The 14,892-nt window shown below is 36.9% G+C and overlaps 1 protein-coding gene across 1 annotated transcript in view; it reads right to left on the bottom strand.

The window, feature by feature from the left end:
- gabbr2 (gamma-aminobutyric acid (GABA) B receptor, 2) overlaps positions 1–14,892 on the bottom strand; it is a 208,568-nt gene that overhangs the window by 58,659 nt on the left and 135,017 nt on the right. The window contains exons 5-10 of the mRNA XM_051871938.1: positions 13,390–13,455; positions 12,996–13,184; positions 12,483–12,725; positions 7,372–7,432; positions 2,054–2,134; positions 453–603 (exon numbers count right to left, since the gene is read on the bottom strand). Of these exons, the coding sequence (XP_051727898.1) occupies positions 453–603; positions 2,054–2,134; positions 7,372–7,432; positions 12,483–12,725; positions 12,996–13,184; positions 13,390–13,455 (791 nt within the window). The remainder of the gene's footprint in view (positions 1–452; positions 604–2,053; positions 2,135–7,371; positions 7,433–12,482; positions 12,726–12,995; positions 13,185–13,389; positions 13,456–14,892) is intronic.

Raw genomic sequence — 14,892 nt, 5'->3', positions numbered from 1 at the left:
GGGATCCAAAAGTCCGAAACCACTAGTAAAAATGCCTTTATTTTGCATTATTTAAAAAATGGCAATTTATAAATAAAAGATTTAATGAAAGAGCATCTTATGGGAATCAAGAATATCTGACAAAAATACAAAATGTTTGTGCATATCCAAACCCTGAATAATGTAATTTATTCCTGTGACCGCAAAGCTGAATTTTCAGCAGCCATAACTTTAGTCATCAGTGTCACATGATCTTTCAGAAATCATTCTAATATGCTGATTTGGTGCTCAAGAAATATTTTTCTTCAAATGTCTTGTTCATTTTCTATCATAACTTTCCAAATTTACATTTTTCAAAATCCTAAAACTGCTTTCTGCATGAAACAAAAGATCCCAGATTTTCAGTGTGGTCTCAGACTTTTGTCCGTCTCACTCTTGAACTATTTCCTGTCGTTGTCTCGCTCAGCCCTGACCTGTGGTTGCGGTTTTTGATGTTAAAGAAGAGGAAGGTTCCTGCCATGAGCATGCCCAGGATAGTGATGGTAGACAGGATGCTGTAGAGGGGGACGTTTATTTGCCGGCGCTGCAGACGCACAAACGTCCGATCCTTCGGTGGTTCAACACCTACGAGAGTCATGATGGTTCACAGTCAGTAACTCTTGGAGTCATCTCTAAGAACGTCACCTCAGAGAAAGCTTTCAACCTTTCCTAGGAAGACGCTCCTGTGTAATTTAAATGACTAAGGTTTTAAAATGCCACTCATATGACATACAGTATTAGCTCTATTTCTGCACAATGTTACATAATAATAATATTTGTGGATGGGTTTAAAAACGGTGATCGTGATGTAAGATGCGATTAGATCTTACATCATAATGAGACATTGGAAGACAGTCGAGCACTTAAAACAAATGAGTCATCAAAATGAGTCAAGAATTGCATGAACAAACCTGATGTCTTGACAACCTTGGTGTTTTCATGTAAGACTGTGAGGCTTTACTGCTATAAGCAGATTTTTATGTACTCATACATTTTAATTGCACTTAACTTTTATTTGAACATATGAACTTACATTAACCCCTTAAGCTCTGAGGGTATTTTTTTATCCTTATTTTTTTTCTGAGTGACACACAAAAGTAAAGACTCGTAACTCCAAAACTATAGCAAGGAGAGTCAAAAGGTTGATATCCTTTGAAAGGAAACTTTTTACATTTTTAAATAAAAATAATAAAAAAAAATTTAATTAGGACATTCTGAGAAACTGCAAATAAACAGCAAAAAAAATAATAAAAAAAATAAAGTGGAAAAAAGGGAAAATTTACATATCTTTCTAATTTAAAATAGAATATCTCATGAAGGAAATAAGGTAGTGGGATCATTCTTTTTTTGGAGCTGTATCTGGTTCAAATTTTGTGGTGATCGCATGAAGAAATCAAAAGTTTTTTAATTTTTTTTTTTTTGTTTGTTTGTTTTCTGAGTGACATGCACAAAAATAATAACTCCAAATCTCTAGCAAGGAGAGTCAAAAGGTTGGTATCATTTGAAAGAAAACTTGTTACATTTTTAAATAAAAAAAAAATAAAAAAAATTTAATTTGGACATTCTCATGCAGAGAAACTGCAGCAAAAAATAAAAGTTTGCTCAAGGGAAATTTTACATATATTTCGTATTTTACATGCAATAACTGTTAGTTAGTTTTGTGAACTCAAAAGAAAAAGAAAGTTCTAAATACTCACAAAAGTTAATTTGATTAAACTAATTTGTTTAATTTAAGTTTACACTACTCAAACCAATTAATTATTTTGAGCATTAGGGTTTACAGTGTTCCTGTCCACCACTGTGTTCCTCAGAGGCAGTTTGAAAAAAGAAATATCCAGGGAATAAGAAAATAAAAAAAATAAAAAAAAAACCCCCAAAGAATGTCAATGTGGGCAAACAGAAAAATAACTCTTGAATTATTCAGATGACCACACACAGAACAGTAAGTACACAACATTGGCAGGCGTGTGAACCTTCTGTCTCTCTCTCACTCAAACGCTGACCCGCAAACACACACAAACGGGGCTTTTCCTACCTTGGAACCTGATGGTGTTGTTGATAAGGTCCAGTATATCTGCAATGGCATTGTACTCGCCCACCTTCACCTCTTGACCCTCTGTGAAAGACAGCAAGAACAAGAGGACGGTGACAATAAGAGCAATATGTTCAAAGCCGGCGGCCCCCAGAGAGAAACAAGACAATAGACAGTAAATTTAGTTTCCGTGCGCTCCACTGCAGATCCAACATATTGTCCCAAAATGCTCAGGGCGATGTTGACCTAAAAAGTATGTAAATTGCAACCTCACGCATTTGCACATCAATTAAAAGGCTGCTGATTAGAGAGTGTGCAAAAACAATGATTTGAAACATTGATATCATGATGAATAACTCAGAAAATAGCTTTTCTAACAAGAATGCAGTGTCAAGTCAAGTCAGTTTGCTTTGAATACAGATTGTTTAAAAGCAGCTTTACAGTGATAACAGGAAAATTATGCAGACAAAGTTTGTTTTGGCTGTACAGCACCTCTAAAAGAAAATAGTTATTAAATCATTAGTTATTAATTTAGTTCATTTATATATATATATAGCAGCCTTGTTATATTCATTAATTTTAGCGCATTTTACTCTGAATGAAATGACATAAATATAGTAAAATAAATGAATAAATAAATATTGCAAAATATGACATGATATACACAAAAGTTCGGGGTCAGTAAGATTTTTTAAATGTTTTTGGAAGTCTCTTGTGCTCACCATGGCTGCATTTATTTGATCAAAAATACAGAAAAAAAAACAATAATATTGTAAAATATTTTTACAACATTTTTCTATTTAAATATAGTTTATAATGTAATTAAATCCTACGATGGCAAAGCTGAATTTTCAGCATCATTACTCCAGTCTTCACTGTCACATGATCCTTCAGAAATCATTCCAATATGCTGTTTTTTCTTGTTTTTCTTTTAGTTTTTTGGTTTATTTATTGTCATAATGCATCTTTTTCATCTTGTCTTTGTTATTGCTAAGAAAAAAAGAAAAAAGAAAAAAAGAACACTGAACTAGGTATTAAAGATAAAAACAGATTGTTGGTTAGATGGAACTAGAGGTTTTGTATCCAAAAAATGCAATAAAATAAAGCTTAGTGTCAATAAATCCCCAGCAGAACAAGACTTATTCTCAGAAGCCAAATATAAGGCAAAGTCTATTCCAAAAGCCATCTTAAAACTCAATATTTCCCCCTGGTGTGCACTTCAAGACTACTTGTGTATTGACTGTCACACTTGCAGGGAAAAATGCATTCCTTCTGGAGACTAAAACTAACTTTAAAAAAAAAAGAAAACATGGAAAATAAGATATTTATCATTTAGCTCCTGGAAGTATGTTTCCTGCTCAATGCAATTCATCTGATGGTCTCAGATTTTCACATATAACTGCTGTGGGTTAAACTAGGCCAAGCTTTAATGTGAATAACACAATTTAAACATGGTAGCTAACAAAATTAACTAGTACTACTACTAATGGACCTCCTTCAATCTGACATTTGATTAAGTTTAGTGCCCTAGGTGGTCTAACTGTGTCATTGACTGTGAATAATCAGGTGCTGTCAGAGCTCCATGTATAGCGAATGTCATCATTCAGGTACTTATCTGACCATGAGATCAATGGGACACTACAAAGACCACAAGCATGTAAACTGATGCACAGTATTCAGTTATTAGTTGTCAACTGTAATGACTTATAAAGACTTAAATATTGGTCAGGCAAAAGGCTTTCTCAAAAACGCAATGAGAAAGAAATAGTTTGGCCAGAACACAATCTTGCCAGGAGGTTATTGTCACATAACTAGGTTAAGAAATGGCTCTGAGTGTCCTGTCCAGATGGTTTGGTGTGTGGTGGCAGTAGGTGTGATATAGGAGCTGACAGAATAGGACTCTAAAGATGGATGACAGGCTCAATTGAGGATCAGCACATCTTTAAATATTCAGGCTGGGCTATCCTTCCTATCCTTTAACAGCGAGGGATGAAGAGAGAGAGAGAGAGAGAGAGGTCGGAAACTAATGGAATCCAGAAAGAAATAGGGAAATCTGAGGGAATTAGCAAACCACTCAAGTGTGCACTACAACAATCATATTCTTAACACATTTTTGTCTTGTTTTTTAGTTCAAATATATACAACATTTTTCAGTAAGATAAAATACATTTGTATTAATGACGCACTCTTTGAAAACAAGTGAATGAAATCTTTCAGTGTTGATTCTCAACAGTGTTGGGGAAAGTTACTTTTAAAAGTAATGGATTACAATATTGCGTTACTCCCTAAAAAAGTAACTAACTGCATTACTTAGTTACTTTTTATGGAAAGTAATGCGTTATGTTACTTTTGCATTACTTCTCTTCTATCTGGGCTGGACTGTTTGTTTGTTAGTTTTTATAACAACAAAAAAAAGTTATATTTTTGCCAAAAATGTAAAGGCCCTTTCACACCAAAAGTGAAATGAATAAGCTTCAGGCTGAAGGAAATTCAAATTCACGCCTGTACAGTAGAAGGCGCAGCTCAAACAAGCCTTTCAGCTGTGCTGCCATTCTGGAATACAGAAGAATAGAATGCAGGAGAAGAAGTAAATGAGTAAATTTATTCTCACATTTAGTTTAGAACTAGTCTAGAATAACCATCATGTTCACACTATGCTTCTGCACCTTACTCTCGATTTCTCTCAACATGGGGACAGGAGAGCTGTCAGTCAATAAATAGGAGTAACAAAGTAACTTGCGTTACTTATTTGAAAAAGTAACTCAGATATTTTGTTGTAAATTTAAAAGTAATGCGTTACTTTACTAGTTACGTAATCTGATTACGTAACTCACATTACTTGTAATGCATTACCCCCAACACTGCTTCTCAATAAATATATCTTGTTTCAGGGAATTTTTTATTTTACTGGAAAACATGATAAAAGGACTAATTAAAATCTCATTAATAGGTCATTTTAGTGTGTATGACAAAGATGTGTGATTCACTGAGTGACTGAAAGTACTGTAAGTTAATGAATAAAGTGAATGAGTGAATAAGCGAGAAAGTGAGTGAATGATTGACTAAAGGCTGAAATACACTACACGAATTTTGTGCCAATTTACAGTCTGGATGTGCTGATGCTAGTTGCTGAAAGTCAGAGGCTGTCTGCAGGTTTTGAACAGTGGGAGTTGTTATATAGTGATGATGGGTACAGATTCAGATTTTTTAGTCTCAGAAAATGAATCCATCTAGTCAGAGGATATCAGAAATGTTTGATATTTTGAGTCGATTTTAGAAGACATTGTTTTCATTTGTCACGCGTCTCCTAGCATTGAGATGCATGTTTCACATGAGTTAAGACCAATTCACACCGCACCAACAGACGGCAACAGACACTTCATCATATTTTGTCGGATCAGTGTGCTACCTCTGTCGGTGTCTGTTGGCATTTGTCGCAGCTTGTTTTCATTGATTGAGCATGCTGAATCGGCATTGACGGGTCGTGGAATGTCTGAGAAATGATGTACTGTAATCTGGTGATTGTCGGCATCTGTTGGTGCAGTGTGACTTTGCCTTTACTTGTGAAAGTCTGATAGTGTATGTCACGTTTAGTGTATGATTTGCAGTTTTTCTCTGTAAAAATGTACAAAGTCTACAATTGTATGATGCCTAGTGTTTTAAAATCTGTTCAGATTGTAAAAGTTGTGTATGTATTCCGATTTCCAGCCTGAACGAGTGAGGGAGTGAATGAGAAATGAATAAGTCAGAAAGTAAATGTGTTTAAATGAATGAATGTCTGAGTGAATGAACAAATGCGTGTGAGAGTGAATAAATACAGTGAATGAGAATGTGAACGCATGAGTAAATGGATGAATGATGAGTGTGAGTGATTGAGTTATAGGTGCAGTAAGCGATTTCTGAAAAACTCTGTTGAAAGTGGATTGGACCGAGCACTACGACAAACTTTTAGCCAATCAGCAGTAGGAGGCGTATACACTCATGATGGGGGAGGAGAGAGAGTGAGCAAGAGGGAGATTTAAAGAAAGACTGTAGAAAGAGAGATGGCTGAGAGACATTACAAAAAAGAAAAGGTCAGAGGGATATCACTAGAAAAAGAAGGGTTATGATCAGGCAAGAGCTTTAAAGACCTGCATTAATATTAGAAAAGCTTTCCAGCACTGGAGAAACCTAAGTGGGAAGGCCTGAAAACGGACACTAAAGTTGCGTTGTTTCTGCTCCATATGTGAGTAACACTGGTTTTGAGTGTGTGCTGCTGGCGACTAACAACGAACTCTTGTTTGTATATACATACTGTATGTTCATGTTTTGTTCTTCCTTGTTGTTCGTTCGTCATCTTTGCTTTTTTTCATGAAGCTTTATTTTGCTTTGCTTCTGCTATGATAAAGAGACATCCACTCTTTCATTGTGTGTTTGTGCATTTTGGGGGCGGAGCAATGAAGGGAGGGGTGTGTTTGTTCGGGTTGATTTCAAATATCAACAGTGTTCAACAATGATTCTCAGAAATCGCTTACTGCACCTTTAATGTGAGTAAACAAATGAGCGAGAAAGTAACTGACTGAGTGTATATGAGTCTGAGTGAGTGAGTGATGAAGGAGGCAGAAAGCAGAGTAATAGAGTGAGAAACCCAAAGAAAGAAGGAGCCCAAAGCAAGTGTGCGCTTTAAGTCGGGTGTGAGTTGTGATTGTTCTCGGTGTAGAAGAAGACTCTCTCTAGGGCGCTGCTGATAACAGCTTCTTTCTTTTTTTCATTATTTATCCCTGACTGCCATTCGGCTTCATATTGACAGACAGTTCAATCACCCCTCAGCCAAACAACCCTCCGATCCTGCGGCCTGCTCACAAATACAGTCTGAAGAGGTGATGTAACACACTATGGGAGGGATGCCTCTGTGCTGAAGCAGATAAGACTGAAGAGGGTGGGGAACGCTGGCCTGCGGCTGCCGTGGGGTGTGAGGGGGGAATCCCTGCTCCAAGATTAAATCCCACAAACCAGAGTTAATCTCCCCTGCCCTCAGGAAACACACACACACTGGATTAATCACATCAGAGGGCCGAGCAGGGGAATTCTCTGACCCCCATTAAACTACAGGACGGCACCAAAGCTGCCGCTGTGCATGTCGACTATTTACGTGATGTATGGCACAAGCACTGACTCAATGTCACACTGAGATATGTGTCACACATATTTTACGAAACGACACTGGCGTGGATTGAGATGTTCATTTAAGGCGAAAAATGATCAACATTGGCTGAATTTGATCCAGCATTTCCTATAAAAAGGCTTGTTAACCATGAAAAATGACCATCTAATGGACTTACCTTGAAACTGGGTGAATTTTATGGTTCCCATGCGTTCCCCGTTCCTGAACATCACCTGACCCTGCAAAAAAAAAAAAAACACACAGTGAACAACCTTCACAAGAGCTGCTTATCACGTGTAAATGGACAGTTTGCAGAAGTCCTGATTGCACAGTTAAGATGATTAATATCACGGCACATAATCCAAGTTGGACAGATATATCTTACAAGGATCGATTTTCCATCTTGTTGCCATATCCTTCACTCTTGGCACACCAACAAATTGGGAGTGTATAGCTTGAAGTCTGGCACAGTGCTTGTTTTTTTGGCTCATTTATTACTTTAAAGATCTGTGAATTGATCGCATTCTTGAGGCAAACATAATTAATAGCAGCACAATTGATTTTTTAAATTAAAGAAGCACATGGAGGTCTGAGATGGTTGTCAGGTTGTGCCAGCTGAGGAGAACTTGGATGCTTTACTGGTTCACAAATAAAAAATAAAAAAATCCAGAAAAAAATATAAGTGTAATATATTTCAGGTCCATGCTTTAAAATAAAATAAAATAAAATAAAATAAAATAAAATAAAATAAAATAAAATAAAATAAAATAAAATAAAATAAAATAAAATAAAATAAAATAAAATAAAATAAAATAAAATAAAATAAAATAAAATAAAATAAAATAGTTGTTGTAGCATGTAGTTAATATTGTGTTTTATATATATAAAAGTGGTCCAGAAAATATAAAACTGAGATTTTGCATTTTCCTTCTTTTGCCCTTGAGAGATCATCACAGCAATAAGAGCCTTGTAAGAAACTTTGGATTAAATGCATCTTCTAAAGGGGAAGAAACCAATTAATATTAAGTATATATAAATAATAAATCCCTTCACCCAGTTACAAAACACAATCATTAACAGAAGAAGTAAAGTTTCCGGCAAAATCATGAATTCAAATATGATGCGAGGCCTCATCAGACCTTGCAGGTTAATCATGGATATCTGATCAAAACGCAGATGAGTATATAGCACTTTTACATAAATAGCTCCATCACTGGATCAAAATATTATCTAATTTGCTCATTATGTCCTAAAAAGGAAATGTGTAAATGCAGTTTGCTGTCTGTCTGCCCCCGGAACTGCCTAATGAGCCATTTAAAAGGATTTGGGATCACTCGGCCCAATAAAATAACAGGTGAGAGGCATACTGCATTACCATGGCAATAATTAGAAGCCCATTAAAACCATGGGAGGCAACTCAGAAGTGATCATATCTCTAAAAATGGTTGTCTTTGAAGTGTAGAGCAGGCTCCAGTCCCAGTGCGATGCGATTCTTTGTTTAGCTGCTCTGACGTGGGCGCGCTGGATAAATGCTCGCCTTCACAAAACACATTAAAGCTGCAATTCAGAGTTATATGTGTAAACAATATATAATGTGAAATGCAGTACTCCTTGTCAAATGAAATTTACTGACTCTGTAACAAGACCCGTGGTAATTTATTTCATAGTTTTCAAGACCTAATTTTTTATTTATATGCTAAGCAGGATGTCATTTTTGTAACATTGTGGGTAAATACAACAAGGAGAAACAACATTTCATTTCACTATTCATTTTATAAAACGGAGGAAAGAAAAAAGTCATTTGGATGGTGGCATGGGGGGGGGGGATGGCTATCCCTTTAAGACTCAAGTGAAAAGCTGCAATAGTAGTCATAAGGTTTTTCTAAATCAATGAAAACTTCTTCTCAGTTTTCACACTCTTTCTCAGTTTCTTTGTTTAGACTGGTTTCATAACATTAGAAGAGCTGAAAATTATGGAAGCTTGTTTCCACCACTGAATAAAAGATAAAAAAGGTAATTGTGACTTTTTATCTCACAATACTGACTTTTTTATTGCAATTGCGAGTTTACATCTCGACTTTTTTCTCAGAACTGCGTGATATAAACTCGCAATTGCAAACTATAAATTCAGAATTGTGAGATAAACTCGCAATTGAGAGTTATAAAGACACAATTGTGTGACATAAACTTGCAATTGCGTGTTATAAAGTGAGAAAAAAAAGCGTCTTTGAGGAAAAAAGTCAGAATTGCGAGTGAGTCCAGATTATATATCTCACAATTCTGAGTAAACTCACAATGGTGAGAAAAAAAGTCAGAATTGTGAGATAAAAATTTCGCAATTATCTTTTAAATTGTTTTATTCCGTGGTGAAAACAAGCTTCCATAGAAATAGATTGTGTTGCACTGCAGGTGTGGGCTGATGGGTCAGACATGTTGATGGCACCTTTATCAGCGTGTGTGTGTGTGTGTCTGTGCAGAGGTGTGGACAGGCCGGGAGCAGGGGGCCTTATGGAGATCACACAGGTGTGAAAGTCACCCTCAGGCCTGCAAAAGGGGGTTGAGGGTGGAGGTGATGAAGGTGATGAAGCAAATGATGATGTTGCTGTCGAACAGCCACTTATAATAGCAGACTGCAGCTAGTTTGGCCCTAAAATATCTCTCACACACATATATACGAAGAGATATCAACCTGACGATGCAATGACTCCATGCTTTGAGAATTTGTAAACAAGGGCTTTGCTGCCACAGCCCACATCTGCAATGCAACAATATATTTTCAGCTTTTCTGATATTATAAAACTTAAATGAATAAGTTTTAGAAGACATGTTTGAAATAGAAATCTTCTGTAACATTATAAATGTGTCACTTTTGATCAATTTAAGTCCTTGCTGAATAACATATATATATATATATATATATATATATATATATATATATATATACACACACCTCAAACATTTGAATGGTATGTTTGCTTCTAGAATGTACCATCAGAGAAGTTGTGCTAACCCTTTCTTAACCAAATGAAAGCAGCAGCACACCATTACTCATCACTCAAAATGATCCACAGAGACTTCTCTAAGATAATGTTTTACTTCCTGAGGCATGCTGGCACTCAATCGATAGCTCTCCTCAGAGGACTCAAAGTCTGATGGAGAAGCTAGAACAGCCTGTTCTGTTGGACAAAGACCCAGCCATCGGTACGAGACAAACCTGATCCTTTTGGGACCACTAAATCTGTTGTAGTCAGATTGCAATCTAGTTTTATGGGACTGTGTTCCAGAAGATTCTCTGCAATCATTCAGCTTTGATTGGAAGAACTTATTTTCCCATTTTAAATTAGAATCTGATATTACGAATAGTCCGTATCCATCTGATCAGCCACTAAAACATCACCTATAGATAGTGATGCATGATATAAAAAGACTGATAATTATTAAAGGATTAGTTCACTTTCAAATGAAAACTACCCCAAGCTTCACTCACCCTCAAGCCATCCTAGGTGTATATGACTTTCTTCTTTCTGATGAACACAATCTATATATATATATAGATGTTGTAAAACACATTGGTCAACATGTGTTGTTTGAATAATGCTATAAAAATAAAGCTGACATTGACATTGACAATCTGAGTTATATTAACAAATATCCTGACGCATCCAAGCTTTATAAAGGCAGTGAACGGGGCAAATGAGTTTGAAGCTCAAATAAGTGCATCCATCCATCATAAACATACTCCACACGACTCCGGGGGGTTAATAAAGGCCTTCTGAAGTGAAGCGATGCGTTTGTGTAAGAAAAATATCCATATTTGACAAGTTATAAAGTAAAATATCTAGCTTCCGCCAGACCGCCTTCTGTATTCAACTTACAAAGAAAGTGTAACGCCTCTCGCAGTTCAAAACGCTTACACTACGTCCTACGCCTTCCACATTCAACTTAAAAAAAAACTTAACTGACGTGACACAACGTTAGCATAGCTACTTCAGGAATAGAAAAAGCTGTGTTAATTGCATTTATTATTTTTAACATTTTTAACATTGAGTTCTTTTTCGCTGCTTATTGTGCTTAAATAGTCAAATACACACAAAATAATGTCAAAATGCCAGTCTTGGCAAGTATTCACATAAACACAGTCAGTTATGTTTTAAGAGAACGTATACAGTTGACAAAGAAAACGCATGTGTAACAGTATAATGGATCCGTGCATCAGGTCTTAAAGTGACAGCAGCATAATATACCTGCTGCCAAATTATGAGATGATATTAAAATATCTATATGGCATTTTTTCCCTATGGTATCAATGTCAAAAGTGTAGCCGGTGAAAATACTTTGGAAAACCACTAGCCACAGTGGCTGGTGACCATAAAAGTTAATGTCAAGCCCTGTCTGCCAATAAACGCTATGGGACCGATATATTGTGCATCGCTATCTACAGGTAGGTAGAAAGACCAAATGCTCTTGTTTGCCTTTCTGCTCATATCTCCACTGGTCTTCCAGCAGTATTTTCTTTTTTTATGTGTGTTGTTTGTTTTTCCTTCCTCTCCATTAAGCTTCTGCTTTGAGGTCTCGCGGCACATGCATTGTTTGTTAGCAGCCTGGGCAAACATAAAACATACTCTGCTACACATGAGAGATAACTGCTGGATAAAAGCTGAAGATGGAGGGCTGGAGGACATACCGTACTAAAACCCAAAATGCCCATTAACCCCTATTCATATCCCAAACCAAAAGCATTTACTGCAATATCAAAACTCCTTCCGTTTTTTTAGAGAGATAGATCGGTTCATCTTCAGCACATGCCTTTAGATTTGCTGACTTGCCTTCTTTTTGCGCTCTGTGATTCTCTCTTTTGGCAGCCTGCAGCAGTGTGTTCTCATAAACAAACACACATTCAGTGATGTCTGCAGACAGGACACTCCCTGCATACCAAATATCTCCCTACCTCTTATCTGGTTCTCATTCTGTCAGTGGCATCGCATGTTTAGCATTACTAGCCTCTAATCCCAAGTTGCATTCTTAAATGTTTGCCCTCCCCTCAGCCTCTCACAGGCAGCTTGCAGCAATAAAAGCAGGCCTACCTCTCTTTTGACTTGGTGATCACAAAATGGCCTTTACAATTCTTTAGCTTTAGGAAATGATGGCTCAATATAAAATTACATGCCTAGATTGTGCTAGCCACAGTAGCTTTTTTAGTGGAACATGTTACAGAATTGTAAAAAGGCCTACCAAACACTGCGCTTGGACCCAAGCAAAGCCACAGATCATCTGTTAACACAAACTTACCGTCACTCCAAAGAAGTTGGTTTCGTTCATCACATCCAGGACCATCTTGCCCACCTCTCGGTCATCCACCGTGAAGTTATGGTACATGTCGACACTCTCCTTGTGTCTGAGGAGCTCCATGACACGTGTGAGGGTCTTCGCAATCACCCAGATGCCATCGTAGGCAAAGCCGTGGAACTTGCTGGCCTCCACTCCTTTCTGCTCTCGCTCCCGGTTGTACTCCCTCTCGTACTCCTGTGGCGTCTGAAGACAGACAGGTAAAGCAGCACAGCTTTAAAACTTGGGTGATTCACAAATAAGGATGCCCAAGATGATAAAAAGGGAGAATTTTTTTAAAAATCTAGTTTGAAACATATGTAGCAGGTTCTTAGAAATCTAATATTTGTGTCCATGTTGGAATATAGAAGATATATAGATATTTTCCTTATTGCACATGGTAGAATTTTTTTGTCTGCTAGAAATCAGAAATGTCATTCATAACTCGTGAGATCCCACCGCATTGCAGACACTCACTCTTCCTGATATTCCTTTAATCTGTTTGGCACTGAGGGGCTCGAAGTCCACACTGATATAGCCCTCCATGGCTGTCAGCAGCTTCTTAGTGGTGCAGTTTGTGGAGTTTGCCTGCTCCCACCAGTTCCCCTGATACCATCCTGGGATGATCCACTGATACTTACTGCCATACATGTTCAGATTATAAGCCTGGAGTACACACACAAGATCAGGGACTCAACAGTCATCTCATTTTAAGCGAAAAATAAATGTTAAGCAAATTATATTGTGCAGTGACTTCGATGGTGATGCAGTTAAATGTTTCTGTGGCACATGTTCTGTATATTACAGAAATGTACAGATCAATTCAACAGGCTCTTTGCAGTAAGAAGCTGGCTAAGTTTGGCTAACTTACACAGCAGAAGACTTTAGCAGCCAGATTCTCATCAAACTGACCGATGATGATCCGAACATCATTGTCCTACAGAGAGAGGGCAGAGAACATGTTAAACGGGTAGTAAATGGCTAAATAATAATAAGATTTAAATATAACAGATATAATGGTGAAATGTACAGTATGTCACAATTAAAAAATCCTAGGCGTGCAAAGCTGTATCATTAACCCAGGGATTATTCCAAAATAATTACATGAAATAAAATGCACAAAATATAACCAAACATAAAACAATAAAAAATGATAATAATAATTTCTAAAATTACTGGTAAAGTGTTTAATTTCTGCATAGCTAAAGCACCAAACTAGTGTTGTCAAAAGTATCGACTTCGATACCAAGAATGTGACTCTTTGAGCGCTGTTGAGTGGATTCGTAAACACCTCTGATTGGCCATTGTGTTCAAGCACTCATCAGATATGTCTGTGATTGGCTATAATAATCAACGCTTCAAAAACATGTTGTAAATAGACTTTTTTTTTTTGACAATGAAGCTCTTCACCGAGCGCTTAGACAGATACACACGGGAGTGTTTGAAAGCAGGCATCTATCAGTGGACCTGTCCGCTGATAGACGCCTGCTTTTAAATGCTCCCGCTTTCAAAACGCTTTCAAATTGATCATTGTAGCCAATCACAGACATATCTGATGAGCGCTTGAACACAATGGCCAATCAGAGGTGTTTATGAATCCGCTCAACAGTGCTCAAAGCGTCACATTTTTTAAATTTCAGTACCAACTTGGTATCGAAGTCAGTACTTTTGACAACACTACACCAAACAATACTGCATAAAACAACTGATTTCAAACACTCTTCCCATCTGTCATTGTTCCGAAAAACGGATAGCCCAACCCCACTCATGCTATTGGTTAAAATGTTGTTAGGTCACTCCCACAAACAAACAGATTGCAAATCCATTTGGAGAATAAATTATAAATTTTGCGTTCAAGGAAATGTGTCAGAGACACTGGCTAAAAAGTAGTTCACACACTCCAGTCGGTTGTATGGAAATCACCAAATTTCAAATCCAGCTTGGGCTAATTTCCAGTACTGTAATCCATCTCTTCCAAATATTTTTGTCTGTTCTTGCATTGTCTCTATTAATAAAATGCCCAAATGCTTCAAAAATAAAAGAAAGCAGGCTTTTCATGAGAAAAGCAGTAAAAAAAAAAAAAAAAAAAAGCTTTGCCAGGTGAGACATAAAGACCAAATGTATTAAAGCACAATAGTATCAGCAGTATGAATTGCTTCATAACCAGAAGAAGAGAGATATCTACAACTGTAACCAGCATTCATGCTGCATGATTAAGTCTATAAATAATTCAGGCCACTTCAGCATTGTGTTTCCACCTCATCCAGTTCTGCATCATACAGATCAATCTATCACTAGAGCAGGATCTCTATGCAAAGGACCTTTAAAGGGTTAGTTCACCCAAAAATTTTGTCATCATTTACTCACCCTCACG

Source organism: Ctenopharyngodon idella, chromosome 19 (genome assembly GCF_019924925.1).
Source record: "Ctenopharyngodon idella isolate HZGC_01 chromosome 19, HZGC01, whole genome shotgun sequence".
NCBI lineage: Eukaryota > Metazoa > Chordata > Actinopteri > Cypriniformes > Xenocyprididae > Ctenopharyngodon > Ctenopharyngodon idella.
This window is presented reverse-complemented; position numbering and strand designations above follow the sequence as displayed.